Genomic DNA, 26,847 nt, shown 5'->3' with positions numbered 1-26,847 from the left:
TTTTCCTTTCTGCCTATCCTCCTCAATGTTTAAAACTCAGTTCCCCATCTTGGTCACCATGTAACCATGTCTCCTTGATGGCGATTAGACCAAACTCTTTTATTTCTACTGTGCGGTCAATTCATCTGTCTTGTTGCAAATGCTCTCTGCATTCAGTAGAACGTTCTTAAATTTTGCCTTTTAGCACCATTCTGTAATTTACCTCTAGCTGATTCTAGAATTTGTTTCTGCTACTTTCCACTTTACGTATATCTCCCGCATCCCACAACCAGTCTTGTTTTTAATTCTATCTGAATTTCCCGCTGACAAGCTAGATTAAACCCTACCTAACAGCATTTGCAAATCGCTCTACAAGGTCTGTCAAGGTCTAACCTATTCTCCTTATGCAGGTTTCACCTGCCTCAGAAATCTAGAGTCCTTCCTCATGCGCCATTTTTCAAGTTACCTGTTTGTTCACTCAATCTTCTTATTTTTATAGCCATTAGCATGTAACACCGAAAATAATCCTGATTCTTTCCAGTCTTTTGCCTAACTCCCTAAATTCTACTTTCAGGATCTCATCCTTCTTTCCACCAATGTCATTGATGCTAATGTAGACCACAACCTCTCACTTTTCGCCCACCCCCAAAAACATATTCAGCAGCTGTGCTGTGACACCCTTGATCCTGGCACCTTCCTGGAATCACATGATGGGCACAGAAAAGCTTGTTTCTATCTCTCCCAAATTGCCTCCCATTATTGTCCTTCTGCCTTTTTTCACTCCAGCCTATGCAACTGAGTTATTTGCAGAGCCCAAACCTTAGCTCTTGCAACATGCCTCTAATTAACCATTGCCCTCACCAGTGTCCAAAAAATGCAAGCATTTTGTGATCGAGACAGACTAAAGGGGACTGCTGCTCGATTTGCCTCGTCTCTCCAGATTGCATAGCAGTCACCCATTCCCTCTCTGCCAACTTGCTTTTTATCCACAGTATGACCACTTTGTTAAATATGCTATCTGTATCGTTCTTTGCTTCTAACCACAGTAAATCTACCTATTCCAAATCATGGGACTGAGGTGTTTTTGCAGTTGGAGAAAACTTCCTGCAGGTGATGTGTTTGTGACTCACCAGATGGTGAGCAAGATGACCATTTCACATCGCCATCTATCCTACCCTGTCTCCTTTTAGACTAATAAAATTGGAGATAGAAAAACAGGAAGCAAAATTAGTGCCAAATCTAGCTTTGTCTCTGACTGCCTGTCTCAGGATCCTTTTCTTGCTTACTTCTCGAAGTGATGCTCACTGCCTGTCTCAGGGTTCTCCTCCCATCTTCCCCTCTGGGTGAATCTCACTGCCTGTCTCAGGGTTCTCCTCCCATCTGCTCCTCTGGGTGATGCTCACTGCCTGTCTCAGAGTTCTCCTTACACCCATTTAAAGTCATAGATATGTACAGCACGGAAACAGATCCTTTGATCCAACTCACCCATGCTGTCCATGCCAACTCCTAACCTAATCTAGTCCCATTTGCCTGCACTTGGCCTGTATCCCTTTAAGTCCTTCCTATTCATATACTAGTCCAGATGCCTTTTAAATGCTGTAATTGTACCAGCCTCCACCACACTCTCTGTCAGCTCATTCCATACATAGATTAGATTACTTACAGTGTGGAAACAGGCCCTTCGGCCCAACAAGTCCACACCGACCCGCCGAAGCGCAACCCACCCATACCCCTACATATATCCCTTACCTAACACTACGGGCAATTTAGCATGGCCAATTCACCTGACCCGCACATCTTTGGACTGTGGGAGGAAACCGGAGCACCCGGAGGAAACCCACGCAGACACGGGGAGAACGTGCAAACTCCACACAGTCAGTTGCCTGAGGCAGGAATTGAACCCAGGTCCCTGGCGCTGTGAGGCAGCAGTGCTAACCACTGTGCCACCGTACCACCCTCTGTGTGAAAAAGTTGCCCCTTAACATTTTTCCCCTCTCACACCAAACCTATGCCCTCCAGTTCTGGACTCCCCCACTCTAGGAAAAAAAACCTTGTCTATTTGCCTTATCCATGTCCCTGGACTAATCAGCCCTCATTGTCAGAAATATGACTCATCAGTCTGGAACAATCACTTCTCAAGTTAAAATGAGCAAAACCAATAACTGCACCCATCTTAAGGAAGCAGAACTTCATGAAATATACTTGAAGGAAATCTGCCTTATAGAGGTGATCTGCCTTTTAAGGGTGATCTGCCTTATAGGGGTGATCTTATAGAGGTTTTGTAAAAAATATAAACCTCTATAAGATCACCCCTCAGCCTCTGATGCTCTAGGGAAAACAGCCCTGGCCTATTTAGCCTTGCCCTATCACTCAAACCCTCCAACCCTGGCAACTCTCGATGATGCTGACTGCCTGTCTCAGGGTTCACCTCATACCCAATCCTCTAGGTGATGCTGACTGCCTGTTTCAGGGTCATTCTCTCACCTTGGACCTCTTGTAACTTCTGTAGTTGCAAAGATGGAATTTTCTTGTCGAGATAAGTACTTTAGAAGAGCAGATTTTGGGAGGGAGAGAATGTTCCTTATTCATCACCAGTTCAATGATTTCAGCTCTTTTTGCCTGACTTTCTTTCACCATTTGGTTTTGGTTTGATTTCCTATATACCTTTTCCTGTTGTCCTATGTTTAGTCAAAACTCCCTTCTGAGAGTGATTTCCTTCAAGTATATTTCATAAAGTTCTGCTTCCCTAAGATGGGTGCAGTTATTGTTTTTGCTCATTTTAACTTGAGAAGTGATTGTTCCAGACTGATGAGTCATATTTCTAACTATGAGGGCTGATTAGTCCATGGCTTAGTGTTAGATCCATGTATTGTCTTTTGCTGAGGGAATCAACTTTTTCAAATTCATCAATTTGCATGGCTCCTAATTTGTTGTCTATCATGACGGAGAACGGTTTTCGCACTTGAGCAGGGTGCATTATGTTGCCCATTCAAGAAGAATGTTTTGTGAATTTGAGATTGGGACACCATTCAATTGGCATTCCACTCAAACAAACATGACCTGCTGTGCCCTCTACCTTAAAGAGACGTCTTTTTTCATTTAGTTTCCAATGCATAGAACATAGAACATAGAAAAATACAGTGCAGTACAGGCCCTTTGGCCCTCAATGTTGCGCCGACCCAAGCCCACCTAACCTACACTAGCCCACTATCCTCCATATGCCTATCCAATGCCCGTTTAAATGCCCATAAAGAGGGAGAGTCCACCACTGCTACTGGCAGGGCATTCCATGAACTCACGACTCGCTGAGTAAAGAATCTACCCCTAACAACTGTCCTATACCTATCACTCCTTAATTTAAAGCTATGCCCCCTCGTAATAGCTGACTCCATACGTGGAAAAAGGTTCTCATGGTCAACCCTATCTAAACCCTAATCATCTTGTACACCTCTATCAAGTCACCCCTAAACCTTCTTTTCTCCAATGAAAACAGCCCCAAGTGCCTCAGCCTTTCCTCATACGATCTTCCTACCATACCAGGCAATATCCTGGTAAACCTCCTCTGCACCCGTTCCAGTACCTCCACATCCTTCCTATTGTATGGTGACCAAAACTGCGCACAATACTCCAGATTCGGCCATACCAGAGTCTTATACAACTGCAACATGACCTCAGGACTCCGGAACTCAATTCCTCTACCAATAAAAGCCAGTACACCATATGCCTTCTTCATAGCACTATTTACCTGGGAGGCAACTTTCAGAGATCTGTGTACATGGACACCAAGATCCCTCTGCTCATCCACACTACCAAGTATCCGACCATTAGCCCAGTACCCCATCTTCTTGTTACTCTTACCAAAGTGAATCACTTCACACTTAGCTACGTTGAACTCCATTTGCCACCTTTCTGCCCAGCTCTGCAGCTTATCTATATCCCGCTGTAGCCTGCCACATCCTGCCTCACTGTCAACAACTCCACCGACTTTCGTATCATCCTCAAACTTGCTCACCCAACCTTCTAGCCCCTCCTCCAGGTCATTTATAAAAATGACAAACAGCAATGATCCCAAAACACCGCTAGTAACGGCACTCCAAGATGAACCTTTACCCTCAACTACTACCCTCTGTCTTCTTCCAGCCAGCCAATTCCTAATCCAAACCTCCAACGCACCCTCAATGGCATACCTCCATATTTTTTGCAGTAGCCTACCATGGGGAACCTTATCAAATGCCTTACTAAAATCCATATATACCACATCTACTGCTTTACCTTCGTCCACCTCCTTAGTCACCTTCTCAAAGAATTCAATAAAGTTTGTGAGGCACGACCTTGACTATCCTTGATCACATTATTCCTATCCAGATGTTCATAAATCCTATCCCTTACAATTCTCTCTAAGACTTTGCCCACAACAGAAGTGAGACTCACCGGCCTATAGTTACTAGGGTTATCCCTACTCCCCTTCTTGAACAAGGGAATCACATTTGCTATCCTCCAGTCTTCTGGCACTATTCCTGTAGACAACGAGGACATAAAAATCAAGGCCAATGGCTCTGCAATCTCCCCCCTTGCTTCCCAGAGAATCCTGGGATAAATGCCATCAGGCCCAGGGGACTTATCTATTTTCACTCTTTCCAGAATGTCCAACACCTCTTCCCTACATACCTCAAAGCCATCCATTCTAATTAATTGTGACTCAATATGCACTGATTTTTAAAGCAGGAGTGCCCATTTAAATGCATTTTTCTTAAAAACCCACAGTGCCAGCAGCACATTTGTAACAGAGGAGAGAAACTCTGTGCCTTGGTCAAGTCTATACGATGTCTGAAACACAGAACAAACACATGGCATTAGGTCACGCCGACACCTTTGACCTCCCCTTCATACAACTTCCCTAATCTTCCATAGCTCCATGCTCAAAAATGTAGGTGATCAATAATGTCAGTGGCAAGGAGGTGCAATACACAGAGCAGGGGCAATGCATTAGGATGGCGAGGGAATTGGGACCGTGGAGGTCTGTGTCCTATGTAGGGCGTAGGTATGTGAGTAATGTTCTTTCTCTTTAAAAGCCCTTACATCGGTGGGTCATGCAGCCTCTCCTCACACCTGAAATTGCTTTCCAGCTCACTCCAAGTCTGGTCACAGCCATTTTCCTGTCTAATATGCTCATTTGATTCCAGCACAATGGAAGGCAGCAGTAAGTGTGACTCAAACAGTGGCTTGCAGCCCTCTGCCTAAAAGTGTAAGTGAGCTCCAAGCATACAAATCCCCTTCCTGGTGACCTTTCCTGTAAATCCCATCAAGTTTGCACCTGCTCAGGACCCTTCCAACTCATCTAAATGAGCCTGCTTAAGATGTAGAATCAGAAGTTGGTTACTCAGCCCATTGGATCTGTTTTTGCCATTCAATGAAATCATGGCTGATCTTAGAATCCTCAGCGCCCGCCTTTTCCCCAAAACCCTTAAATCCCTTACTAATTTACTGAATGACCCAGCTTTGACAGCCGTCTGTGGTAAAGAATTAGGAGAAAGTGCTGGAGATCAGAGTCAAGAGCGTGGTGCTGGAAAAGCACAGCAGGTCAGGCTGCATCCGATAAACAGGAGAATTGATGTTTTGGGGCATAAGTTATTCCTGATGAAGGGCTTATGCCTAAAACGTTGACTCTCCTGCTCCTCGGATGCTGCCCAACCTGCTGTGCTTTTCCAGCACCACACTCTTGACTGTGGTAAAGAATTACACAGATTCACAATGCTCTGAGAGAAGAAATTCCTCGTCAGCTCTGTTTTAAATATGGTACCTCTTATTCTGAGATTGAGCTCTCTGGTCCTAGACTCTCAATGACATCACAGTGGTGTCACAAGTAGACAGGGTAGTCAAGAAAGCATTTGGCATGCTTCATCGGTCAGAGCACTGACTACTGGAGTTGAGGTGTCATTATAAAGCTGTACAAGATATTGGCAAGACCATATTTGGAGTACTGTATACAATTCGAGTCACCCTGCTAGAGAAAGAATTGTATTAAACTGGAGAAGATGAAAAATATTTACGAGGATGTTACTGAGACTGGAGGGTTTGAGTTATAGGGAGAGGTTGGATCGGCTGGGACTTTTTTTCCCTGCAGCAGAGTAGGCAAAGGGGTGACCTTTGAGAGGTTCATAAAATCATGTGGTGAACAGCCAAGGTCTTTTCTCCGGTATATGGGAGTCCAAAACTAGAGGGCATCGGTTTCAAATGAGAAGGGAAAAATTTAAAAGGGAGCCAAGGGGGATCTTTTTCACACAGAGAGTGGTGCGTATTTGGAACGAGCTGCCAGAGGAACCGGTAGAGGTGAGCCAATTGCAACATTTCAATGACATTCGGACAGGTACATTATTAGGAAAGGTTTAGCGGGTTATGGGCCAAATGCAGGAAAATGGGACTAGTTCAGTTTAGGAAATCTGGTTAGCATGGACAAATTGGGCTGAAGGGCCTGTTTCCGTGTTGAATGACTCTATGACTCTCCCACAAGAGGAAACAACATCGTCTTGTCTACCCTGTTAAGACCCAAAAGAATCTTGCATGGTTAAATAAGATCACCTCTCATTCTTGTTATTTCCAATGTGTACAGTCCATGTCACTGAGACCCTGTTAAGATTTTGTCCAGGTTTTTCTCGTTCACCTTTCTTTTAAGCGACAATTTCCACTGCAACCATTCTAATATCTTTGGAAGACTGAAAAATTGTGCTCAATTTGTTATTGTCACACTTGCTTCCAACAGCAAATCAGGGTACAGCCCATCTGGGCTGGTCCCCTTGTTTGTGATTGAGAGTGCGGTGCTGGAAAAGCACAGCTCTGAGGAGCAAGAGAATGGACATTTCAAACATAATCCTGATGAGGGACTTATGCTCGAAATGTTGATTAGATTAGATTAGATTACTTTTTTTAGATTACTTACAGTGTGGAAACAGGACCTTCGGCCCAACAAGTCCACACCGACCCGCCGAAGCGACAACCCACCCATACCCCTACATTTACCCCTTACCTAACACTACGGGCAATTTAGCATGGCCAATTCACCTGACCCGCACATCTTTGGAATGTGGGAGGAAACCGGAGCACCCGGAGGAAACCCACGCAGACACGGGGAGAACGTGCAAACTCCACACAGTCAGTCACCTGAGTCGGGAACTGAACCCGGGTCTCAGGCGCTGTGAGGCAGCAGTGCTAACCACTGTGCCACCGTGCTGCCCACTCCTGCTCCTCGGATGCTGCCTGACCTGCTGTGCTCTTCCAGCATCGCACTCTTCAACTCTGATCTCCAGCATCTGCAGTCCTCGTTTTCTCCAGCTTGTGTGTGATGCCAGCCTGTTTAGTACTGTTTTCCTACCTATTTTACCCTCTGCAGTCTCTACTCATTCTTCTGCAATCCTGACATAAACTCCATTCTCTCTTTTTATGAATTTAGATGTAAAATATTCATTCCATAAATCTACCTGATCTTCCTAAGTAGTCCTACTATACTCTTATTGAGTATTTTCAATGATATATATTCCTGAAGATGCTTGTGTTCTTTTTTCAGTTGCCTACTAATTTTTTTCCTTCATTTGCTCAGAGTGAAATCAATTGTGATCCTATATTTCCATGCAAGGTCCCAAGACAGCAATCCAGTCACTCCTACTCCCTTATTTATATACATACCAATTAGGAACAGAAAGAGGCTACTTAGCTCCTTGAGCCAGCCCTGCAAATAAGATTATTGCTGATCTGTTTTCCTTTGAATTTCACCGATCTATCTGCTCCCATAACCTTGCCTAACAAAAATCTATCTGGGAGAAAGTGACGATTACAGATGCTGGAGAGTCAGTGTCGAAAATGGTGGTGTTGGAAATACACAGCAGGTCAGGCAGCATCCGACAAACAGGACAGTCAACGTTTCAGGATCAGCCCTTCATCAGGGATGTGATCTCTCTGTCTCTGTCGTGATTGGAACCAGGTGGACCTCGTTGACTACAAGGTCCTTAATTAGGGTTGCTCACCCGGACCAATCAGGAAAGTTCTGGCTCACCAAAATAAATAGGAGATAAAAACAAACAGCAGGGTCAGAGATTCTGTTCCTGTGAGATCTAGCTCTCAGAAAGAGAGAGAAAAAAAAAAACACCGAACAGGAGATCAGCCTCTCCTCAAATCAGGCAACTGATTCTGAGCTTGCTACAGCCAGTGTACTGTGGACAAGTAAATAAAGGATGATGGGATACCAGTATCTGTGCAGTGGGATAAAAAGGTATGTGCCTGAAGAACACTTGCTTGCAACAATTGTCTTGAAGATGATATAAGCATTTCTGGGATCATGCCTTTATTTGGGAAGCTTGATTTATTTGATAATGCTGTTGCAGACTGTGTCCACTGTGTGGAAAGATTGTGATTTTTTTTTTCTCTCTCTTCTGGTTGAATGATATGGGGGTAGATGAAAAGCAATGAGTAATCCTGAGTTCTTGTGGGTCTGCAGCACTTTCTGTTGTAAGGGGCTGGACTTTCCCAGAGGCACCAGACAATAAAACCTTCCAAAAGTTGATGGATTTGGTTCAGGAATACTATGACCCTAAACCTCCTCTAATTCTGAGACACCATCCAATTTACTCAGCTGTTCAAGAACCTGTGAAATCTGTTAGGATTTTTGATGAGGGTAAGATGACTTGGAGGCATGTGGTTTTAGGTTAAGCCTGAATGAGATGCTGAGAGACCATTTGCTATGTGGGATCAAAGCACTAACTAGGCAGAAGTGCCTACTGGCTGAAACCCAACTGGACTTCAAGTAGGCACTGCAGCTGGCCTTGTTGTTAGAAAATGTGGCAAGTGGAACATGGGAACTACAGGGCATCCTAATGGAGGGGGACACCCTCACCTGTCTGACTGCTCTTGGAGAACACCACTTGTGTAGGTAATTGCAGATCCTCCTGCAGGGGCCCAATGGAGACAAACTCCCAATAGGGTCTGCTTCCAGGATTTTGGCTGATGCTGAACGTAAATATGCCCACATAGAGAAGGAAGGTTTGATGGTCATCTTTTGGTGTGAGGATGTTCCACCAGTACCTTTTTACAAATGGGAATCTTGTAACAGACCACAAACCCCTGCTAAGGTTAGTAAAAGAGGACAAGGCAGTGACATTGATAGCTTCTGATAGAATTCACTGTTGGGCCCTCATTCTCAGTGCATACAAGTAAGAACACCAAGCAGACAGCTAAGCAGCTCATGCAAATACCTTGAGCCATCTCCCATTGGCAGGTACTCCCCTGGAAGACTCCAATTTGGTTTTTAAACTTTGTGGGCACCCTGCTATTCATTGCTGACAATATGCAATTCTGTACCCAAAAAACTCCTGTCCTGGCAAAATGAAAACAGCTGGTGACAATGCAGGAAACCAAAGGGCCATCACTACTGGAATTGAAACCTTTCTGGAGTCAGTGATATCAGATCACTATGAAGGACAGCATGCTACTGTGGGGAGCAAGGGTGATTGTCCTGAGCAAAGGTTACCACCAGATACTGGATGAACTCCACCAGGAGAGTGATTATGCCCAAAACATTGATTCTCCTGCTTGTCTGACGCTGCCTGGCCTGCTGTGCTTTTCCAGCACCTCACTTGACTTTGAACTCCACCAGCGTCATCCAAGGGTTCTCAAAATAAAGAAGCTGTGTGGTGACTGGGGTTGGATGCTGACATAGCTGCATTGGTGAGGCAGTACCTAGAGTGCCAACAAGGACACAAGTTGTCACAAGCAGTGCCCCCACACTTGTGGGATATTTGGGTAAACTCTGGATTTGGTGCGTGTGAACTATGCTGGTCCTTTCATCAGCTCAATTTTCCTGGTCCATTGTGGACACCATTCCACGTGTTTGTGCACAAAGTTCATTTGGCAAACTCCAGGATGATTTGAGAAGCTGCGAGCACTGTTTGTGATACATGGACTCCCAGAAGTATTGGTCATGGACAATGGGACATGATTTACCAGGAGGGAATTCAAATATTTCCTAAAGCCAAATGGCATTTGACAGCTCCATACCATCCATCATCTAATGGCCTAGTAGAAAGAGCTGCCCAACCATTGAGGGCAGACTTAAAGAAGCAGCCCATGACATCACTTGTTAACAAACTGGGTTCCGATTCAATTATCAGAGCACCCCGCATACAACAACAGGAATAGCTCCAGCAGAATTGCTGACAGGAAGAAGGCTTCACACCAGACTAAACCTGATAATCCAGGATCAGTGGGGGTGTGAAACAGCAGCAGGAAGGTCAATGTTGTAATTGTACCAGATTTTCACCACTTCCTTGGGCAGCTCATTCCATACACACACACCACCCTCTGGTCCCATTTTATTTTAACATCGTTCCCTCTCCCTAAACCTATGCCCTCAAATTCTGGACTTCTTTTCTTCTATTTTTTCCCCCAGGAAAAAGACCTTGGCTATTCACCCTATCTATGCCCCTCACGATTTTAGAAACCTCTAAGGTTTCTCAACCTCTGATGCTCCAAAGAAAGTTCAGCCTCTCCCTCTCTCTCAAACCCTCCAACATCCTTTGTAAATGTTTCTGCACCCTTTCGAGTTTAACAACATTTTTTTCTCCTAGCTTTACCCTTTCTTCCTTTGCAGGTCACTGTAAATCTATGTAGCCCTGCTCCTTTTGAGGGAAAACTGTTTCTCCCTATCTATTATATCCTGTAAGCTTGTGGTTTTGAAAACTCTATCAGATATCCCCTCTCCTTTTTCTAATCTCCAAAGAGAACAGACCCATCTTCTTCAATCTATCCTTCAATGCAAGGCTTTCATCCCTAGAACCATTCTTGTAAACTGCTTCTACGCTCTCTCAAGCATTCATATCTTTCCTATAATGTGGACTGTAGACAATAATTCAGATGCTGTCTAACAAGTGTCTTATATAATTTCAGCATTACCTCCTTGTCCTTTTACTTTATCCTACGTAAAAAAGCTGAGGACACTGTATGGTTGACTTACTGCTCCAGGCAAAAGTGCGGACTGCAGGTGCTGGAAACCGTGGTTCAGATCATTGGTGCTGGAAAAGCGCAGCAGGTCAGGCAGCATCCGAGGAGCAGGAAAATCAACGTTTTGAGCAAAAGCCCTGCATTCGGAACAGACTTGCTGCTCTCCATCTGTCATGCCACTTTCAATGATCTGTACACATATACACAAAGGTTCCTCTGCAGCTGCACCTGACTGAGAATTAAAAGCCTTATTTTGTTTGACTTTCCATGTTCTTCTGACAAAAGTGCATTACTTCCCATTTCTCAGCAATGAATCTCATCTGCCACCCATCTGTTCACTTCTGTTCTTTTGAAGTTCTACATTGTCCTCTTCTTCAGTTTATAATTCTTCCAGGTTTTGTGGTGTGCACACTTTTTTTTTTCTTTTTTAAATTGGCCTGTGCACACTAAGATCCCGAGCATTAATATGCATGTCAGGAAAAGCAAGTGTCTCAATCTACACCCTTGAGTAACTCCACTACAAACCCAGCTCCCAAAGAATATCCATTGACCATTACACTCAACACCCCAGGCAATTTTAGATCTACTTTGCTATACTCCTTTCATTCCATGATGTCTAACTTTATTTACAAGTCTGTGTGGCATTGTATCAGATACCTTCTAGAAGTCCACGCACAACATCAACAGTGTTACCCTCATTAGAGCCTTCTGTTCAAGAGGGTTATAAGGATAAGCCCAGCAATTTAAGACCAGTTACTTTAATTGACGTTTGGTTTTTTTTTCAAAGCTTTTCTAAACATGTCAGTAAGTCTGTTCCTAATGCAGGGCTTTCGCTCAAAGTTGATTTTCCTGCTGCATTTCTCCAGTCTTCTGGCACCTTCAGAGTGTAGGTAAGAGAAAGATTGTGGCCAGTGCCCTTGCAATTTCCATTTGTTTCCTTCATAATCCTTAGCTGTATCTCATCCAGTCCCAATGTCTTGTCAATTTCAAGTCTAACCAACACCACTACTTTACCAATCTGAACCTTTCTTGTGGCTGCGTTCCCTCCTCTGTCAGCATGGCCTTGGCAGTATTTCTCTCGTTTTTAGTAAAGACAGATGCAATGTATTAATTGAACACCTCAGCTATACTTGCATCCCCGTCCTCTCAATTCCTCTCTGAACATACGATATTCCTTCTAATGTCTATCCCTTTACATGCAGTGTTCTGAGTTTGTTACTTGTACGGTTATCATCTGAAGGAGCATACCTCGACTGTTTCCAAGCCACATCATCTTTGGAGGTAGCCCATTATTCAATTACTGTTTTTTTTTCCCTCTAACGATGTGATCTGGTCAATCCTACCAGCTCTGTTTTCACTCCATTGAAGGTCACTTTCCTCCAATTTAACTTTTTTTTTCTCACTTGGGATTTATGCATACCATTTTCCATCTTGAACCTTATGAATTAATGATCAGTATCTCCTAAAATGTTCTCCCATTGACACTTGATTAATTTGACTCGCTTAATTTCCACAAACCAGATTTTAATGCATTGTTTCTCGTTGGAATGGACACACACTGCTGTAAGACATTCTCCTGCATGCAATCCAGGAACACCTACCCCTTACTGTCCTTCACTATCAGTATCCCAGTCCATATTTGGGAAATTGAGGATCCTGTTATAATGTTGCCATTTCTCTAATTTCCCTGCTCATTTCTTACACTCTATCCTTTTTCCACTTGTATAGAGTCTATGGATTACAGCAAACAATGTAATTGTACCTTTTTTTTTCTTCTTTCGTTCTGGCCACATCAATTCTGCCCTTGAACTCTCCAAGGCATTGTCTTTCTCCAGCACTGCAATGCCCTCTTTCAACCAAAATTACCACCCTCCTCTCTTTACTTCATTTTCTGTCTTTTCTGAATATCTTATAGCCTGGAGTAGTTATCACCTCATCTTGTTTTTCCTCCTGTCTAAATTCTTATCACTACAACATGATTTTTCCACTTAACAATCTGCACCTATAACTTCACACCATCATTTACTATACTGTGTATTCACACACATGCACTGTAACCGTGAATTGGACTTTGTTTTATTTCCTCCTTTACTTGTGGTGATGCTGTTTTGTCCTGGTTTCTTTGACACCAAGTCTAGGGGACATAGGCTGAGCAGTCTGAGAAGAAAAACAACTTGTGATGCCTTGGGAGGTTTTAAAAGTTGGAACAATAGAAGCAGCCTGAGTGGGTGTGGTCAAGCTCTCTCAGATCAAGGATTTTTAGTTAGCTTTCAGCAGTTGCTGTTATGGGCTTGAAGTTGAAGCATTTTTTCCCATTCTTGATTACAGCCAAATGATGGGGGTCCTCTTGCTAGATTGGTGGATTAATTTGCCTTTTTTGCCAAAAGGTATACTTAAGGGATGTTACTTTATTGGGACAGCTAAGAATAACAGACTATTGTGTTAAGTTATTCTAAGGTCTTCTTTCTTTTCTTTTGTTAGATTTTAATGATAGTGTTTGAATAAATTTGAGATTTGCTTTACATTGACTAGTTTGACCAGTCAAATTCCATCTGGAATGGATGTGTTGCATTTGCCTTTAAAATAAGAATAAGTCAGAGTCTAGGCTAACTTCCTAAAATATTTTGAAGGAGCCTGGTCTGGTCAGTAACATTCAGACCATAGCAAGTTAATAGGTGAAGTCAATGCTTGTGCCAGTTGCATCTTGGGAATATCTTGTGAACCCTGGTTTTCTCCTCTCTTACATCCACTTAGTTCCTACGCCCCTGCCACTTTAAAGTCTTCCCATAGCACAAACAAAACACTCTCCAAGTAACTCAATCCCAGCTCTGTTCAGGGACAACTTGCTCAACTTGTACAGGTATCATCTCTCCCAGAGGTGGAATCAAAAGCCCTCCCTCTTGTATCATTTTTCTAGTTGTGCATTCATCTGTCTTATCCTCTTATTTCTGTAATCACTTGCCAAGTGGCATTTCAGAGATTACTACATTTTGAAATCCTGCTTGCTAATGTTGTACCTAACTCTCTCAATTTTGATTTCAGGACCACATCTACCTTCATACCAAAGTCATTGGGACCAACATCAACCATGACCTCTGTTCTATTAGTGGGTGAACAGGGCAATGTTCCCCAGCCACGCTGGGATATCCTTGACCCTGGTACCAGATAGTAATATACCATCCTGAAGGCACACTGGCTACAGAAATGCCTGTCTGACCCATGAATCCTCTATCATGACTGAGGAGTGATTTCAGAACTGTCAAGTATAGAGGAATCTGAGGGTCCTGGTACATGAATCACAAACTTAGCCGCCTTAGTTTTTTGCTGTACCTACATTGCTAACTAAATGTTGTTTGTTTATTACAAAAGGTATAGAATCTAACTGAATGGACACTTTGCTTTAGTTATAGGGCCACAACTGGAGTCATGTACACTCACTAAGAGATCTCTAACTATGATAGAAGCAGTTTAGGAAATGTTCATAATTGATATTGGGACTCAGCATTTTACTGGAACTAGAAACTTTGGATAGGCTATGACCTGTATTTTTGTGTCTGAGCTCAGAAGAATGATGTCACCCTACTGAATCCTGAGAGGATTTGCGAAAGTAGATGCTAAAAGTTTGTTTCCTTTGTGGGATTAGATTAGAACTGAACCAGTGTTTAGAAATGAGGTCTCCCTCCAATCTGAAGAGGCGTCACTTGACCCAAAATGTTAACTCTGGTTTCTCTCCACTTGTGCTGCCAGACCTGCTGTGTTCCTGCACTAATTTCTGTTTTTTTTTATTTAGGTTTTCCAGTGCCAAGTTTTCTGGTATTTCTGTATTCTCCTCTTTTATGTGAGAGGGGAAAATGGCTTTCTCTGCATGGCTGGTCCTCCTGTGTCTCTGTCAACACTACCTATCATATGCTACAGGCAAGGATGCCCCAAAGCATAATATATTGGCAAGATCAAGCAGATACTACACCAATGGATGAATGGACCCTATGCAACAATCCAAAGACATGGAGGTTTCCTCCCAGGCAGGTAACCCTTCAGCAATCGAGGACACCTGGCTTCAGATCTTTGGGTGACTAAGATGGACTGCGGGCTATGCAACAAGGCAGAGTTTGGTACCCCTGTGTATGGCCTCAACCGGCATTGTGGGTTCTTGTCTTAGTACAGCTAACCTTACACCACTATACATTTCACACACAAGCACAACTCTCTGCATCTGTCTGAAACAAAACCAAAGGGGCAGCATAGGGGTTAGCACTGCTTTCTCAGCCCAGGGATCGGAGTTCAATTCCAGCCTCTAGTCATTGTTGGTGTGGAGTTTGCATATGTTGTTTCTGGGTGGGTTTCCCCTCTCAGTCCATAGGTGTGCAATTTAGCATAGCCAATTCATAGTGTTGAGGATGGGTAGGCTCGATGGATTACTGGTAAATGTAGAGTAATAGGACAAGGTAACGTATCTAGGTGGGTTTGTCTTCAGAGCATGGGGGTAGACTTGTTGGTGAAAATGGCCCGTTTACACGTTTGTAGGGATTTTATAGAACCACTCTGAGTCAAAGTAGGGATATTGACAAGTCCAACTTCTCAGCTTTTAATACACTTTGATTTGAGACGTCTCTTTCTTTTCCAAAAAGAACCTTACGTTATCTCGGGAATGTGCCTTGAAAGAAGTGCTGGGATTTACCCATCACCTAATTGAAAGAGTTGATGCTTCAGTGCTATCCTGGGGAAAGACGCACGACAAGAAAACCGCGTCTGAAGGAAAGTGGAGAAGATGCGCGCGCACCCACCGCCTGAAATATTAACAATCAGCTGGATACAATAGCCACTGGCCACGTGATCCACCGGATATCCCGAATATAGGCAAACCGTCTATCTGACTGACAGGTACAGTATCCAATAGAAATACGTTGCTATGACAGCGACGTTTTATTGGGGGACCAATTAGCTCTCGGAGCTGGCACGCCCAGTCCACGGAACCTTGCTGACGTTTTACGATTGACAAGGCCCTAAACCAATCAAAAGTGCATATGTCAGCGAGATGCGTCACGCTTCACCAATAGGAGGAGGCGGTGTCGCATATGGGGCGGGGCAATGGTGTGGTCGATGACGCGGGTGGGGATCGGTAGCAACTGTTGCCTTGAGAATAAACGCCATAGTCACGGTAGCCGTGGAGACTGTTACCCACCAACAGCTCGGGCCCGCAGCAAGGTGAGCATCGTTTCCCAGTGTGAGTGAGGCCTGGGCCGCCTCCTGGGTCCCCGGGCTTCGCGCCGCCGGGAAGGGCGAAGGATGAGGGGAATGGGGAGCGGGGCGGGAGGGAGGAGGGTCCGCTCCCGGGGAACCATGTGGGGCCTCGCGCTCTATTTACCGCGTCCGCCACAAAATGGCGGGTTGTGGCCGAAAGGGTTCATCAGGTGCACGGCTCCCGGGCCGAAGCTGGCCCCTGGGCTGGTGGCGGGGGTGGGGGCCATTCGGCCTCAGGCACCAGCTGCTCTGCTGACCCCGCTGTCCCTCTGTGAGAGGCCACTGCTCCAACCTGGGCACCTCCGCAACCGGGATGTTGTGAGGTGGCCTCACTGCCATCAGTGTCCCGGCGGCCTTCCACATCGTCTGGCTGTGAGGAAGCGAGGGGAGGGGGCGTACTCGCTCGTCTTGTGTGGCATCGGAGGGGGGGGGGGGGGGAGCCCAGCCTTTCTTGTTGCCGCACAGCGATGATAGATGTCTTCAGGGTCAAGCTGCTCTCTGGAAGTCAGTCTGGAGGGGCCTTGGTTACTCCCAAGCTCCATGTGGGAGTGATGCAGTGACATTAAGAGCTTTTATCCACACTGAATAATCATGGAGTTACATGCTGAACTGGAAATCAGTCCCTTTATCTGTCTGAGAGATTCGTGTGGAGCTGCTGCAATTCAACACGAGGAAGTTGTTTAAATAAGCCCTGTATTCGTGATGGGGATTCTCTAGTAACTCTTCTAGCTTTTGTTTACCAATGTGTTCCTTACTGTATTGTTTCAGAATAATTCCATGGTTGTATTTTGCTTGCGATTTAATACAGAATTCTATTGAAATTTTTTTTTTAAAACTAAAAGCAAGTGAATCAGTTGAGATTCCAGGCCCAACTCGGAGCACTTGCAGATCTTTTTCATCAGCCTGTCCAGAGATGTTCTTGCACATCTGTGTAACGGGTGGGACTTGAACTTGAACTTGGGCTGCCTGGCTCAGCAGTAGGAACATTACCAGTGCATCCCAAGAACCCTTCTTAGTGCACTTGTGAATTTTTTTTAGTTTAACTCAGCCTGTTCGGCAATATTATTACACACCTTCGGAGCAGGTAGCGTTTGAACCTGGGCCTCCTGGTCTAGGGGTAGGAGCACTAGCACTGCACCTCAAAAACCCTTGGGGCATTTGCAATGTGGGTGGATGAATGATATTCACCTGTGATTTGGAAAATCAGCTGTATGCATGTCAGGATATGGCAAAAAATGAAAAATTTCAGATCATTTCCAGTAATGGTCTGATTAAACATGCTACTGAAGTTGACATTTCACGGTTGCCAGGCAAATTAGCAACAGAATAGATGGGCAACAAACCCAAAGAGAGGCTCTGTCATTAATGAAAGAATTTTTTAAAATAAAAAAGCCTCTTTGTTTAGACTTTCCTCAGAATTTAGATTTATTGATTGTTTAGGTCCACTGATGCCTAATGTTAGATTTAGCAATACAATGCTGATTGAAGTGTTTGAAAGGTCTGTACTGCAGAGTCAAAAAGTTTGGCAATGGAAAGGCACAGCAGGTCAGGCAGCATCCGAGGAGCAGGAGAGTTGACGTTTTGGGCATAAGCCCTCGTTAGGAATGCTTTTCTGGTTTGACTCTGATCTGCAGTCCTCACTTTCTCCAGGTCTATACTGCGGTCTTAATTATTTGGCTAATAAATTTATTTGGGCCTTTTGCTGAACATTTTGTCTGTACGGTGACTTAATTGTGAGCTTTTAGTGATGTAAAGTATGTTTTTCTGCTTGATAGTGTTTGGATAAGGGGGAATGGCGGAGAGCAGAGTAACCAACTTTGTGTTTTAATGTAAGGGATTTTGCCATTAAGGATTATGTGGTGAAGTTGGTAAGGATCAGGTGGTTCTGTTATTTAATGGTTGAACAGAAATGTTTGCTTCCCTGCCTCTAGATCATGAGGCCATATTTAAGTCCCAATTGCTTCAGAGGTCTGTAATGCTGTCGCCTAGCAGGTTGATCAAAAAATCGCTCGAGTTGTTTGCATGGGCTGTTGGAGGCCAGGTACAGGTTCCACTTGCACCAAAGGTGTCCCACAATATGTCTAAACAGGCTGATTTTAGAAAATATCTACAATTGTTTGGTTTTTGAATATGGCATGAAATAATGGTAGCTGGATTCTGTTCAGTTGAATGGCTAGGCAAAAAGTTGCGGAGTCCAGGGTAAAAGCTGTTTGGATTCTTGAATGAATTCCTTAACAGAGAGCCCACTGATTTTGTTTCTTTTTTGAGATTCCATAATTTCAAAGCAAACCAATGTGCAAAATTCAAACGTATGTAATTAGTCACTTTCAAAATGTTTGCTCTGTTAAACTTATGATCACCAGGTTCTGAAATTTTCTTGGGGTTCAGTGGTTTCTATGACATAAAATAAGATTTAACCTTACACAAACGTCAAAACAGAAAATCTGTTGCAAAACTTATTTTGCACAAAACAAACTAATATAATTTGTGCTTTATTGCCATGCATTCTGGGAGAAAGTGAGGATTGCAGGTGCTGGAGAGTCGGAGTCGAAAACTGGCACTAGAAAAGCACAGCAAGTCCGGCAGCATCAGAAGCGCAGTAGAGTCAACATTGTAGGCATCAGTAAAAAGTGAGGTCTGCAGATGCTGGAGATCAGAGCTGAAAATGTGTTGCTGGTTAAAGCACAGCAGGTTAGGCAGCATCCAAGGAACAGGCAATTCGACGTTTCGGGCCAGAGCCAGATGCATTGTAGGCATCAGCCCTTCCTGATGAAGGGTTAATGACTGAAACGTTGGATCTTTTGCTCCTCTGCTGCCTGACCTGCTGTGCTTTTCCAGACCACACTTTTCGATATTGCCATACATAGCAAAATTGTTTTCTAGGTGCATTGACTCTTTGATTCCGAAGTACCAACTTTGTACTTGAGCTGAGATTTTGTTCAGAGATTCTATGACTAATTTAGAACATACTGAACATTTATATAAAACTATTAGATGAAGCAGTTTGTTGGCATGGTGTCAAAACCAAGTCTTGCAGTTGCTGTAAGCTCTGGGTTAACTTCCCAGAAAATCTAGAGGAAAACATATTTTTCATGGCTATTTCATGAATATGAATATCTCATTGAATCCCATACTGTGCTAAAGACAGTGAGTGTGTGTGTGTGTTGTGCTACCTGCGCTGAGAATTGCAATTATGGGAATAGCCTACAAACACTTGCTCAAGTGTGCAACTGTATTAATCCCAAAGTATGGATTTTCAAATGAAGCATCTTGTTATTTGGTCTATCGAAGCTTAAACTGTGATGTGTAACTAACTGAAAATGCATGGTAGATCTTTTCAAATTGCAAGAAATGCTTTCTGAATCTTGAGTTGTATGCCTGTTGCTGAACAGCCAGAATTTGTATTGATGGCAGTTTCACGCATTTAAACCTTTGTACTGTGGAAACATGCTGATTCATTGGGTACGCTGCCTGATTCATTGGGTAACCAATCATACACTCATCTCCTGGGGTCTGAGTATAATCATCTGTTGAATGATGATGACTAGGTTCACAGAGTTTTGGCAAATGTGAGCAGTCAGATTTTTAAACTTATTAGAATCATTTCAGCTGAAATTCATATGTATCTCAAACAGGCATTCATATTCCATTAATATACTGTACTTGTTGACTCTCAGTATAGAAAGTCCACATTCCAGTTACCACCCAGGCTATGTATTCAGAATGCCAGATATCTTTTGTATTTTGAACTTCCAGCGCTCAAGATACGCAAAAATTTGAACCAGCCAGGTTTTTGTATGTATAATTCAAGTCTGAGATTGGATTGCAGTGTACCAATTTTGTTCTTTCAGGAGTCTGCATGGGCTTTGTCCTTGGATGTCTAGTCTTGTTTGCTATTCAAATGATTTTGAACTAAAACTGAGGCAGTCTGAGACTTTGAGGTTTGATTGTTGGGAGCAGAGTCCATCTGGATCTTGTACTTTTTTACATTTATTGTAAATGTTGAAACAGTGAAAATTAGTATTTTTCGAAATTAGCTTGTTCATTGATATGTTTGGGAATATGAACAAGTTTTTCCTGATTTACTCTCATCTTATCCTTTTAAGCTGACTTTTTATCCAATTATCTAAAGAATGTAAGCACAGAGCTGACCCAAGTTGTTATATGGCCAGATCTTCATATCTATTGACCCATTTCCAGCTGGTGCACTGCAGGTCTTGTATTTGCAGGCTGGAGCTCAGGCTGGGAACTGCACACTGCCAAGTGCAGCAGTAAATAATTTATTTCCATTCATGGAACCCCAGTGGTGATTAACAATAAGCAGTGGAAAATACATGCACCTCTCCTGCCTGGTGAAATAATTTAAATTCCACCTAGATAGATTAGCATTTCTTCCCATTCCTGGTTGAACAGGTCTTGCATGAAATCAGTTTGGCGTGATTTTGCTGAATCCTTTTTTGGTTAACTCTGTACTGTATACTACACAGACTGTCATGATCTATTTTCTCTGTATTGATAATGTTACGATACCCATTATCATGATAATGAACTGATAACAATTTAGTGTCTCAGTGTAGAATTGCACAGCATATAAACAGACCCTTCAGCCTGACTAATTCATGCTGACCAGGCTTCCTAATCTGAACTCGTCAAATTTGACTGAGTTTGGCCTGTATCCTTCTAAACCTTTTCCTGTTCATGTACCAGTCCAAGTATCTTAAGTTGTAATTATCCCTGCCTTTACCACTTCCTCTGACTCATTCCATATATTTCCCAGCCTCTGGGTGGAAAAGCTGCCTTTCAGGTTCCCTTTCAAATCTTTCCCTTCTCACCTTAAACCTATGCTGTTTAGCTTTGGACTTTGTTACCCTGGGGAAAAGGCCTTTGGCTACTCAGCTTATCTGTGCCTCCTCATGGTTTTATACTAAATGGCCTGCCCTGCTTAAGAACCAGATGTAACCAATTTACCTAATTCGCTGCCTTCAGTGTGCTATAGCATCAACAGAGCTGGTTTTAACTTTCCTTCAAATCCTGTCAAGATAGTTGGGAAGTCAAATTTGAATTATTTGATAAACCTTGACTATTTCTGATACAATGTTGTGGACCAGACCAAACTCCTCAATGTCTAGGGGATGGCCTCTCTGCTAACTTTTTCTTCATTTAAAGGCAAGTACAGGGCACGGTGTTCCAGATGTTTTGATTGGCCAACTACTAGGTGTAAAGCAAAACCTACTTTATTTGTAAAACACAATTAAAATGCAAAGAAGAATTGGCATAACTTTGACTGTACTGAAGTACTTCATAAAAATATTATTTTTGCTCGTAATCATCATCAGGTCCAATATTGCAGCATCCCATAAACACACTCTTGGCAAAGGCAAATTCAGCAAAAACATATCTTCCTTCCAGTCCAGGAGAAAGGAACATTAACAAACAATCTTGCAGCAGAGAGAGAACTCAAGCTATTTGCTGGGGGGAGAGAGCTATATCTATCGGCTTCCACAGCCTGTTCCAAACCCAAGTGCAATGTAAAACTAAACTTTGTGAGCCTGACTCCACCCACTCATGCTTCTTGACTCAAGTTTAAAAGATACACTCTGAGCACAAAGCTGTTTAGCCATTGCTTCTGAAGCAGATATTCTGCTACCACTGTGGAATAGCTGTCTGCAAGAGAAACAACAGAACAAATCTCTCTTAAAGGTACATTGTCCCTTTCAGAATTAAACTTGGAGTCCTGATTTGGTCTGGCCTACATAAGCTACCAATTCCACTCTGAAATAGTCCAGCAAACACGCTAATGGATCAAACAACTGGATTAAACCATAATCCACATTCAAAAAAATTCTGGTGATCTGCCAGTCAACATAATCTATTTTCACTAACATCACCATTTGACTGATTTTGTATTTTCTCGTATTCGGTTTTCTCCCTCCACTATATTACTCAATATTTCTCTGCTTTGAAATGTCTTAGTAGTTTGTTAAAATTTCTGTAACTGAAAAGAATAGACAAGTGTCGCATGTGCTGCATTCATAGTGTTCTTGTTTCTGATTGAAAAGTTTGAACCACACCAAGATGAAAGTACAACATAGTTTAGACGGCATTTCAGTGCATCATAACACACTTGGAGCAGAGTCAATGGGAAGAGAAAGAGAAGATTTAAAAGGATGGTACCAGAAATACGTGGGTAAATGTGGAATTTATCACTGGAAGTGATTGAAGTGGGTATGCTATAGTTACATTTTAAAGGGAAGCTTCACAACATGAAGGTGAAATTGAATGAATAGTGTTAAGATGGTAAGTTTAAATGAGGGAAGATGCTGAATGATCGATAGCATAAACACGTGCAAAGACTGGTTGGGCCAAATGATGTGTATCATATGAGGTGATGTTGGAATATCCTTTTTCTGATGGGATCGGTGCTTTTTGATAGGGAAAAGGAATCCTAAGTAAAATGCTGTCAGCAACATTGATGTTATGTTTTTGATATGTTGTGGTTGGCGGAGGTTAGTCATATCTACTCAATGGTATCTCTGCAGGAGCCCTTCAGGGCAGTGTCCTGGAACCAACTTTCTTTAGCTGCTTCATCATTGAATATTCTTCCATCATAAGGACGGAACTGTGGATGCTTGCTGATAATTGCACGATGTTCGACACTGTTTGTGACATCTCAGATGCTAAAGAAGTACATGTTCCAATGCAATAAGATCTGGATGATATCAAAGCTTGGGCTGACAAGTGGCAAGTAACAACATTTGCATTATCCAAATGCTAGGCATTGACAATCTAACTACTGTTCCTTGATAATCAATGATGTTAACATCATTGAATTCCCCATAATCCACATCCTATGAGTCACTATTGACCAGAAACTGAATTGCACTCTCCGCATAAACACAGAAGCTATAAATGCAGGTCAGAGACAGGAATACTGTGGCTCATAACTGTCATCTCCTGACTCCTCAAAGCCTGTCCACCACCTACTCTGCACAAATCAAGAGTGTGATGCAATGCTCCCCACTTGCCTGGATGTGTGCAGCTCCCAAGAAGCTTAACTTGATTGGTTTCACATCCGCTCCCTCCACCGACAACACTTAGTAGCAATAATGTATATGTCTACAAGCTACACTGCAGAAATTCACCAAAGAAAGCAATTCCAAACCTGTGACCACTTCCATCACGAGCAGCAGGTACTTGGGAACATCACTACCTGCAAGTACCCCTCCAAGACACTCCCCGTCCTGACTTGGGAATACATTGCTGTTCCTTTAGTGCTGTTGGTTCAAAATCCTGGAAATTCCTTCTTCATAGCATTGTGTGTCAACTTACAGCATATGGACTGCGGTTATTCAAGAAGGCAACTTGTAAAGTACGCTCAACCAGAGACAGTCAATAAATGCTGTCCAGCCAGCGACATCCATGTCCCATCAGTGAATTACCAAGTTTGATAAATATACCATGCTAGGCATTCTATCTGGATGCATTGGTATGGCAACTGCTGTCCCCAAGACTGCAAGAAATCACAGAGACAAACAAATGTTCTTTTTGTTGTTTGCAGCCTTGTCCATTACAAAAACCTGCCACCTACCACTGATTCCGTCAATACTTCCTGCTGCCTTAGGAGATTAGTCAACGTAGTCAAAAATCCCTCTTTCCCCCCAGTTATAATCTTCCACCCTCTTCCTTTAGGCAGATGATACAAAAGTTTGAAAGCACCTACCAACAGATTAAGAACAGCTTCTTCCTGCTGTTACCAGTCTAATGAACAGACCTCTCATGTATCAGTTCTTTGTCCTCCAGTTTCCTGTACCTGTAACACGATATTCTGTATGCTGTTCTAGTACTCTGATGTACTTATGTCAGATATGATTTGTCTGGTTACCACACAAAATGATACATTTTACTGTCTCTGTACACCTGACAATAATCAAACCAAAACACACAACTCTTTCTCAGCTCATTTCCCAAAACTAAATGGTCCTAGCACTTCTCCTGGGATTCACCTTTTGCCACCTCCTTGTGGTATGAGCAGTATCTATTTAGCTTAGCTGTCAGTTAGCCATGCTGCTATGTTTTATTGTTGTAGCATGTGGCCTAATCCTTCCAACAGGCATCTTGTGTAATGTCTCCTTCTGAAACTCTACATGGACATTCGTTCACTGTATTCCATATTTGTTCAAAATATATGGAACAATTACAAAATTTCCAAAAGTTTACATGAAGTTGTCATATGTAGAATCACGTTCTAATGGTTCTTCTGCATAATTTTACCTTTAACTTTTCATGGCCAGACTTTTTTTTTCTATTTATGAAATGATTCTTTTCATGGGACATGGTTGCAATTATTAGTTTTGCCTGAGGAACTGTTAATATTTTGCATGCTGCAAATTCAACAAGCTTATTGGCTGTTCAAGTTGACATTTATGATTAAAATTAGATTTTATTGTCATGTGTACATAAATACAGGGATACAGTGAAATATATCATTCCCTGCACCATCTTAGGTACAAAGGTAGCTAGGTATAGATTCTTACAAAGTAGAAAATTAAGCAAATATAGTTAACAGTTCAACTTTGTAGTCCTCTTTTAAGCGCTTAGGCATGCGAGGTCTGCACTGTCCACAACGGTTTGATCTCTTCTGCATTGGGCTGGAACTCCGTGCATTTGATGCTACTGCAAATGCTGGGAAACATCAGGTTGTGTGTTCTTGTCATCACCACGAATGTCACCTCTATGGCTACTGCACTGGGCTGAGTCTTCCACTCAATCTCTCCACAGAAGGTAAGTAGATTAAATTAAGAAAGAATAGCTGTGAAGGAAGAGAAAATACACAGAATAAGTAAAAGTATACAGAGCAGATGAGCTCTCGGCAGGAGTCCGCATGCTATACTACTAACTTGACCAGCATCTTGGACATGTGAGCAGTGAAAATCTTGTCATTTTCTTAAGCTAACCTTAAGTCTTCGCTCGATTCAAATCAACCGGCTTCGGCTAATTCCACAACCTATTTTATCCATACATTAACTGATTTGCATAACAAGTCAATTTAGGTATTGAGCATGGAAGACTCTCAGTAATGCTACTCCTAACGCTGACGCTTCTGCTTAGGCTGGCTGTCTGTCTCTTGTAGACCAACATTTGGTCTCGAGCAATATGGAGATACCGGTACTGATGATTTGGCATTTGACAATACTATCTCGTATTTTAAAACTCCTCCAACAGATTTTATAACAAATACCAAGTTTATTTTGTTTGGAATTAGTAGGTGGTGCTATTTCATTGTATAGCTACATTCACCCTCTTAATATTTAAACCATGCAAAACCATAACTATTTTTATTACCATATGACTGTTAGTGTGTAAATTATTTTCAGATCATCTGTGATACAAACAAATAAGACTGCATTCCACTGTTGTTAAGTTCATAAATTTGAAGTTTATTCCAAACCTTTTCTGTTTCTTCTGGATGTAACTGAGCATAGTGTTTTCAGATCCTCTTCGATTCAGTATGTCATAACGTTTCAGATGTAATGATTGTCACAAAGCTTTGGAAACGACAGTCGGTCTGAAAACAGCTTTAGGTGACCCTCGACTAACCTGAAAAACTGAATAGGTTGTACTGCTACTTTAGCATCATTCCGTAGCAATGAAAGCAGAGACCTTTTTATGTGAGTGCTTCAAGGCTAGTTAGGCATGATGTTGACCGCTTGATGAGAGGGCAGAAAAAGTTTGCTGCACTGGCTTTGGTGAGGCATCTCTCTCCACATGGAAAGTTTTTATTCATGATATCTAACGTAAGAGGAACTATTTACAGTGGCAGAAACTGAAGCTGATAGCCTAAGAACCAGAAGTGACATGAGAAACATTTTTATGACTAGATGTCATCTGGATTTTACTTCCTGAACATGTGGAAGCAGATTCAGTAATGATTTCATGATGCATACGTGAAGGAGAATTTGCAGAGCACAATGGAAATTAAAAAGGTAGTGACCAATTGGATACCTCCAATATCAAGTTAGTCTGATGAATTAAATGGACTCTGCTGTTTTTTTTTTGGCCTCTTCTTAAATTTTGAGAACTTGAGCATTGAAGTCCAGGCAGTACAGATGAGGATTTTGGTAATGTCCTTGAGGAATGTACTAAATCCTGTAGGTGGCCTCACAGTTTCACCACATGTGATCTGAAACTCACTTCTGAGAAATAGAACATACGCTTGCTCATCTAATGTGAATTTGGATTGTTGAAAGCTCTTGGGGGAAATGAAAGATTATTTGCATTGACAGTTGTATCAAACGTGGGTAGCAGTTGAGTGGATTAAGGAATCAGATTTTTGCAGGAAATTAATTTGAATTTTATATGTTATAGAGGGAAGCTTTGAAATGTTTAGAGCAAAAATGTCTGATACTAACTCTACCATGTCACAATAGTGTGGTGTGTTCAGTACAACTAAGTTTTTTTTTTTGTCATTGGTACGTATGGCAGCAGTAAATGCAGTGCTATCAAAAGAGACGGTCGAGCTTTCTTACCACTCGAGCGAAAGGAAGTGGTACCATCCACTCAGCAACCCATATTTGGTACTGTTTAATTCTTGCTGTTAGACTGGCAGGCATCCTCCATCTGGAGCTGAAATTCTGTTGTCGT

The 26,847-nt window shown here is 42.6% G+C and overlaps 2 protein-coding genes across 4 annotated transcripts in view; one reads left to right on the top strand and one right to left on the bottom strand.

Moving 5' to 3' along the window:
- The window catches only part of LOC132829244 (scaffold attachment factor B1-like), a 115,756-nt gene extending 99,187 nt beyond the window's left edge, over nucleotides 1-16,569 (bottom strand). Inside the window, exon 1 of the mRNA XM_060846615.1 lies at nucleotides 16,331-16,569. Within this exon, the coding sequence (XP_060702598.1) occupies nucleotides 16,331-16,569 (239 nt within the window). The remainder of the gene's footprint in view (nucleotides 1-16,330) is intronic.
- LOC132829064 (DNA-binding protein RFX2-like) overlaps nucleotides 16,109-26,847 on the top strand; it is a 128,187-nt gene continuing 117,448 nt past the window's right edge. For 2 of the 3 annotated variants that reach the window (XM_060846356.1, XM_060846354.1), the window contains exon 1: nucleotides 16,109-16,170. The gene's annotated coding sequence lies outside the window, so the exon portion shown is untranslated. Of the gene's footprint in view, nucleotides 16,171-22,930; nucleotides 22,952-26,847 lie in introns of those variants that run through there. The other variant, XM_060846355.1, reaches the window with a different exon arrangement.

This window comes from Hemiscyllium ocellatum, chromosome 28 (genome assembly GCF_020745735.1).
Source record: "Hemiscyllium ocellatum isolate sHemOce1 chromosome 28, sHemOce1.pat.X.cur, whole genome shotgun sequence".
NCBI classification, from domain to species: domain Eukaryota; kingdom Metazoa; phylum Chordata; class Chondrichthyes; order Orectolobiformes; family Hemiscylliidae; genus Hemiscyllium; species Hemiscyllium ocellatum.
The sequence above is the reverse complement of the archived record's forward strand: the minus strand, read 5'-3'. Positions and strand labels throughout refer to the sequence as shown.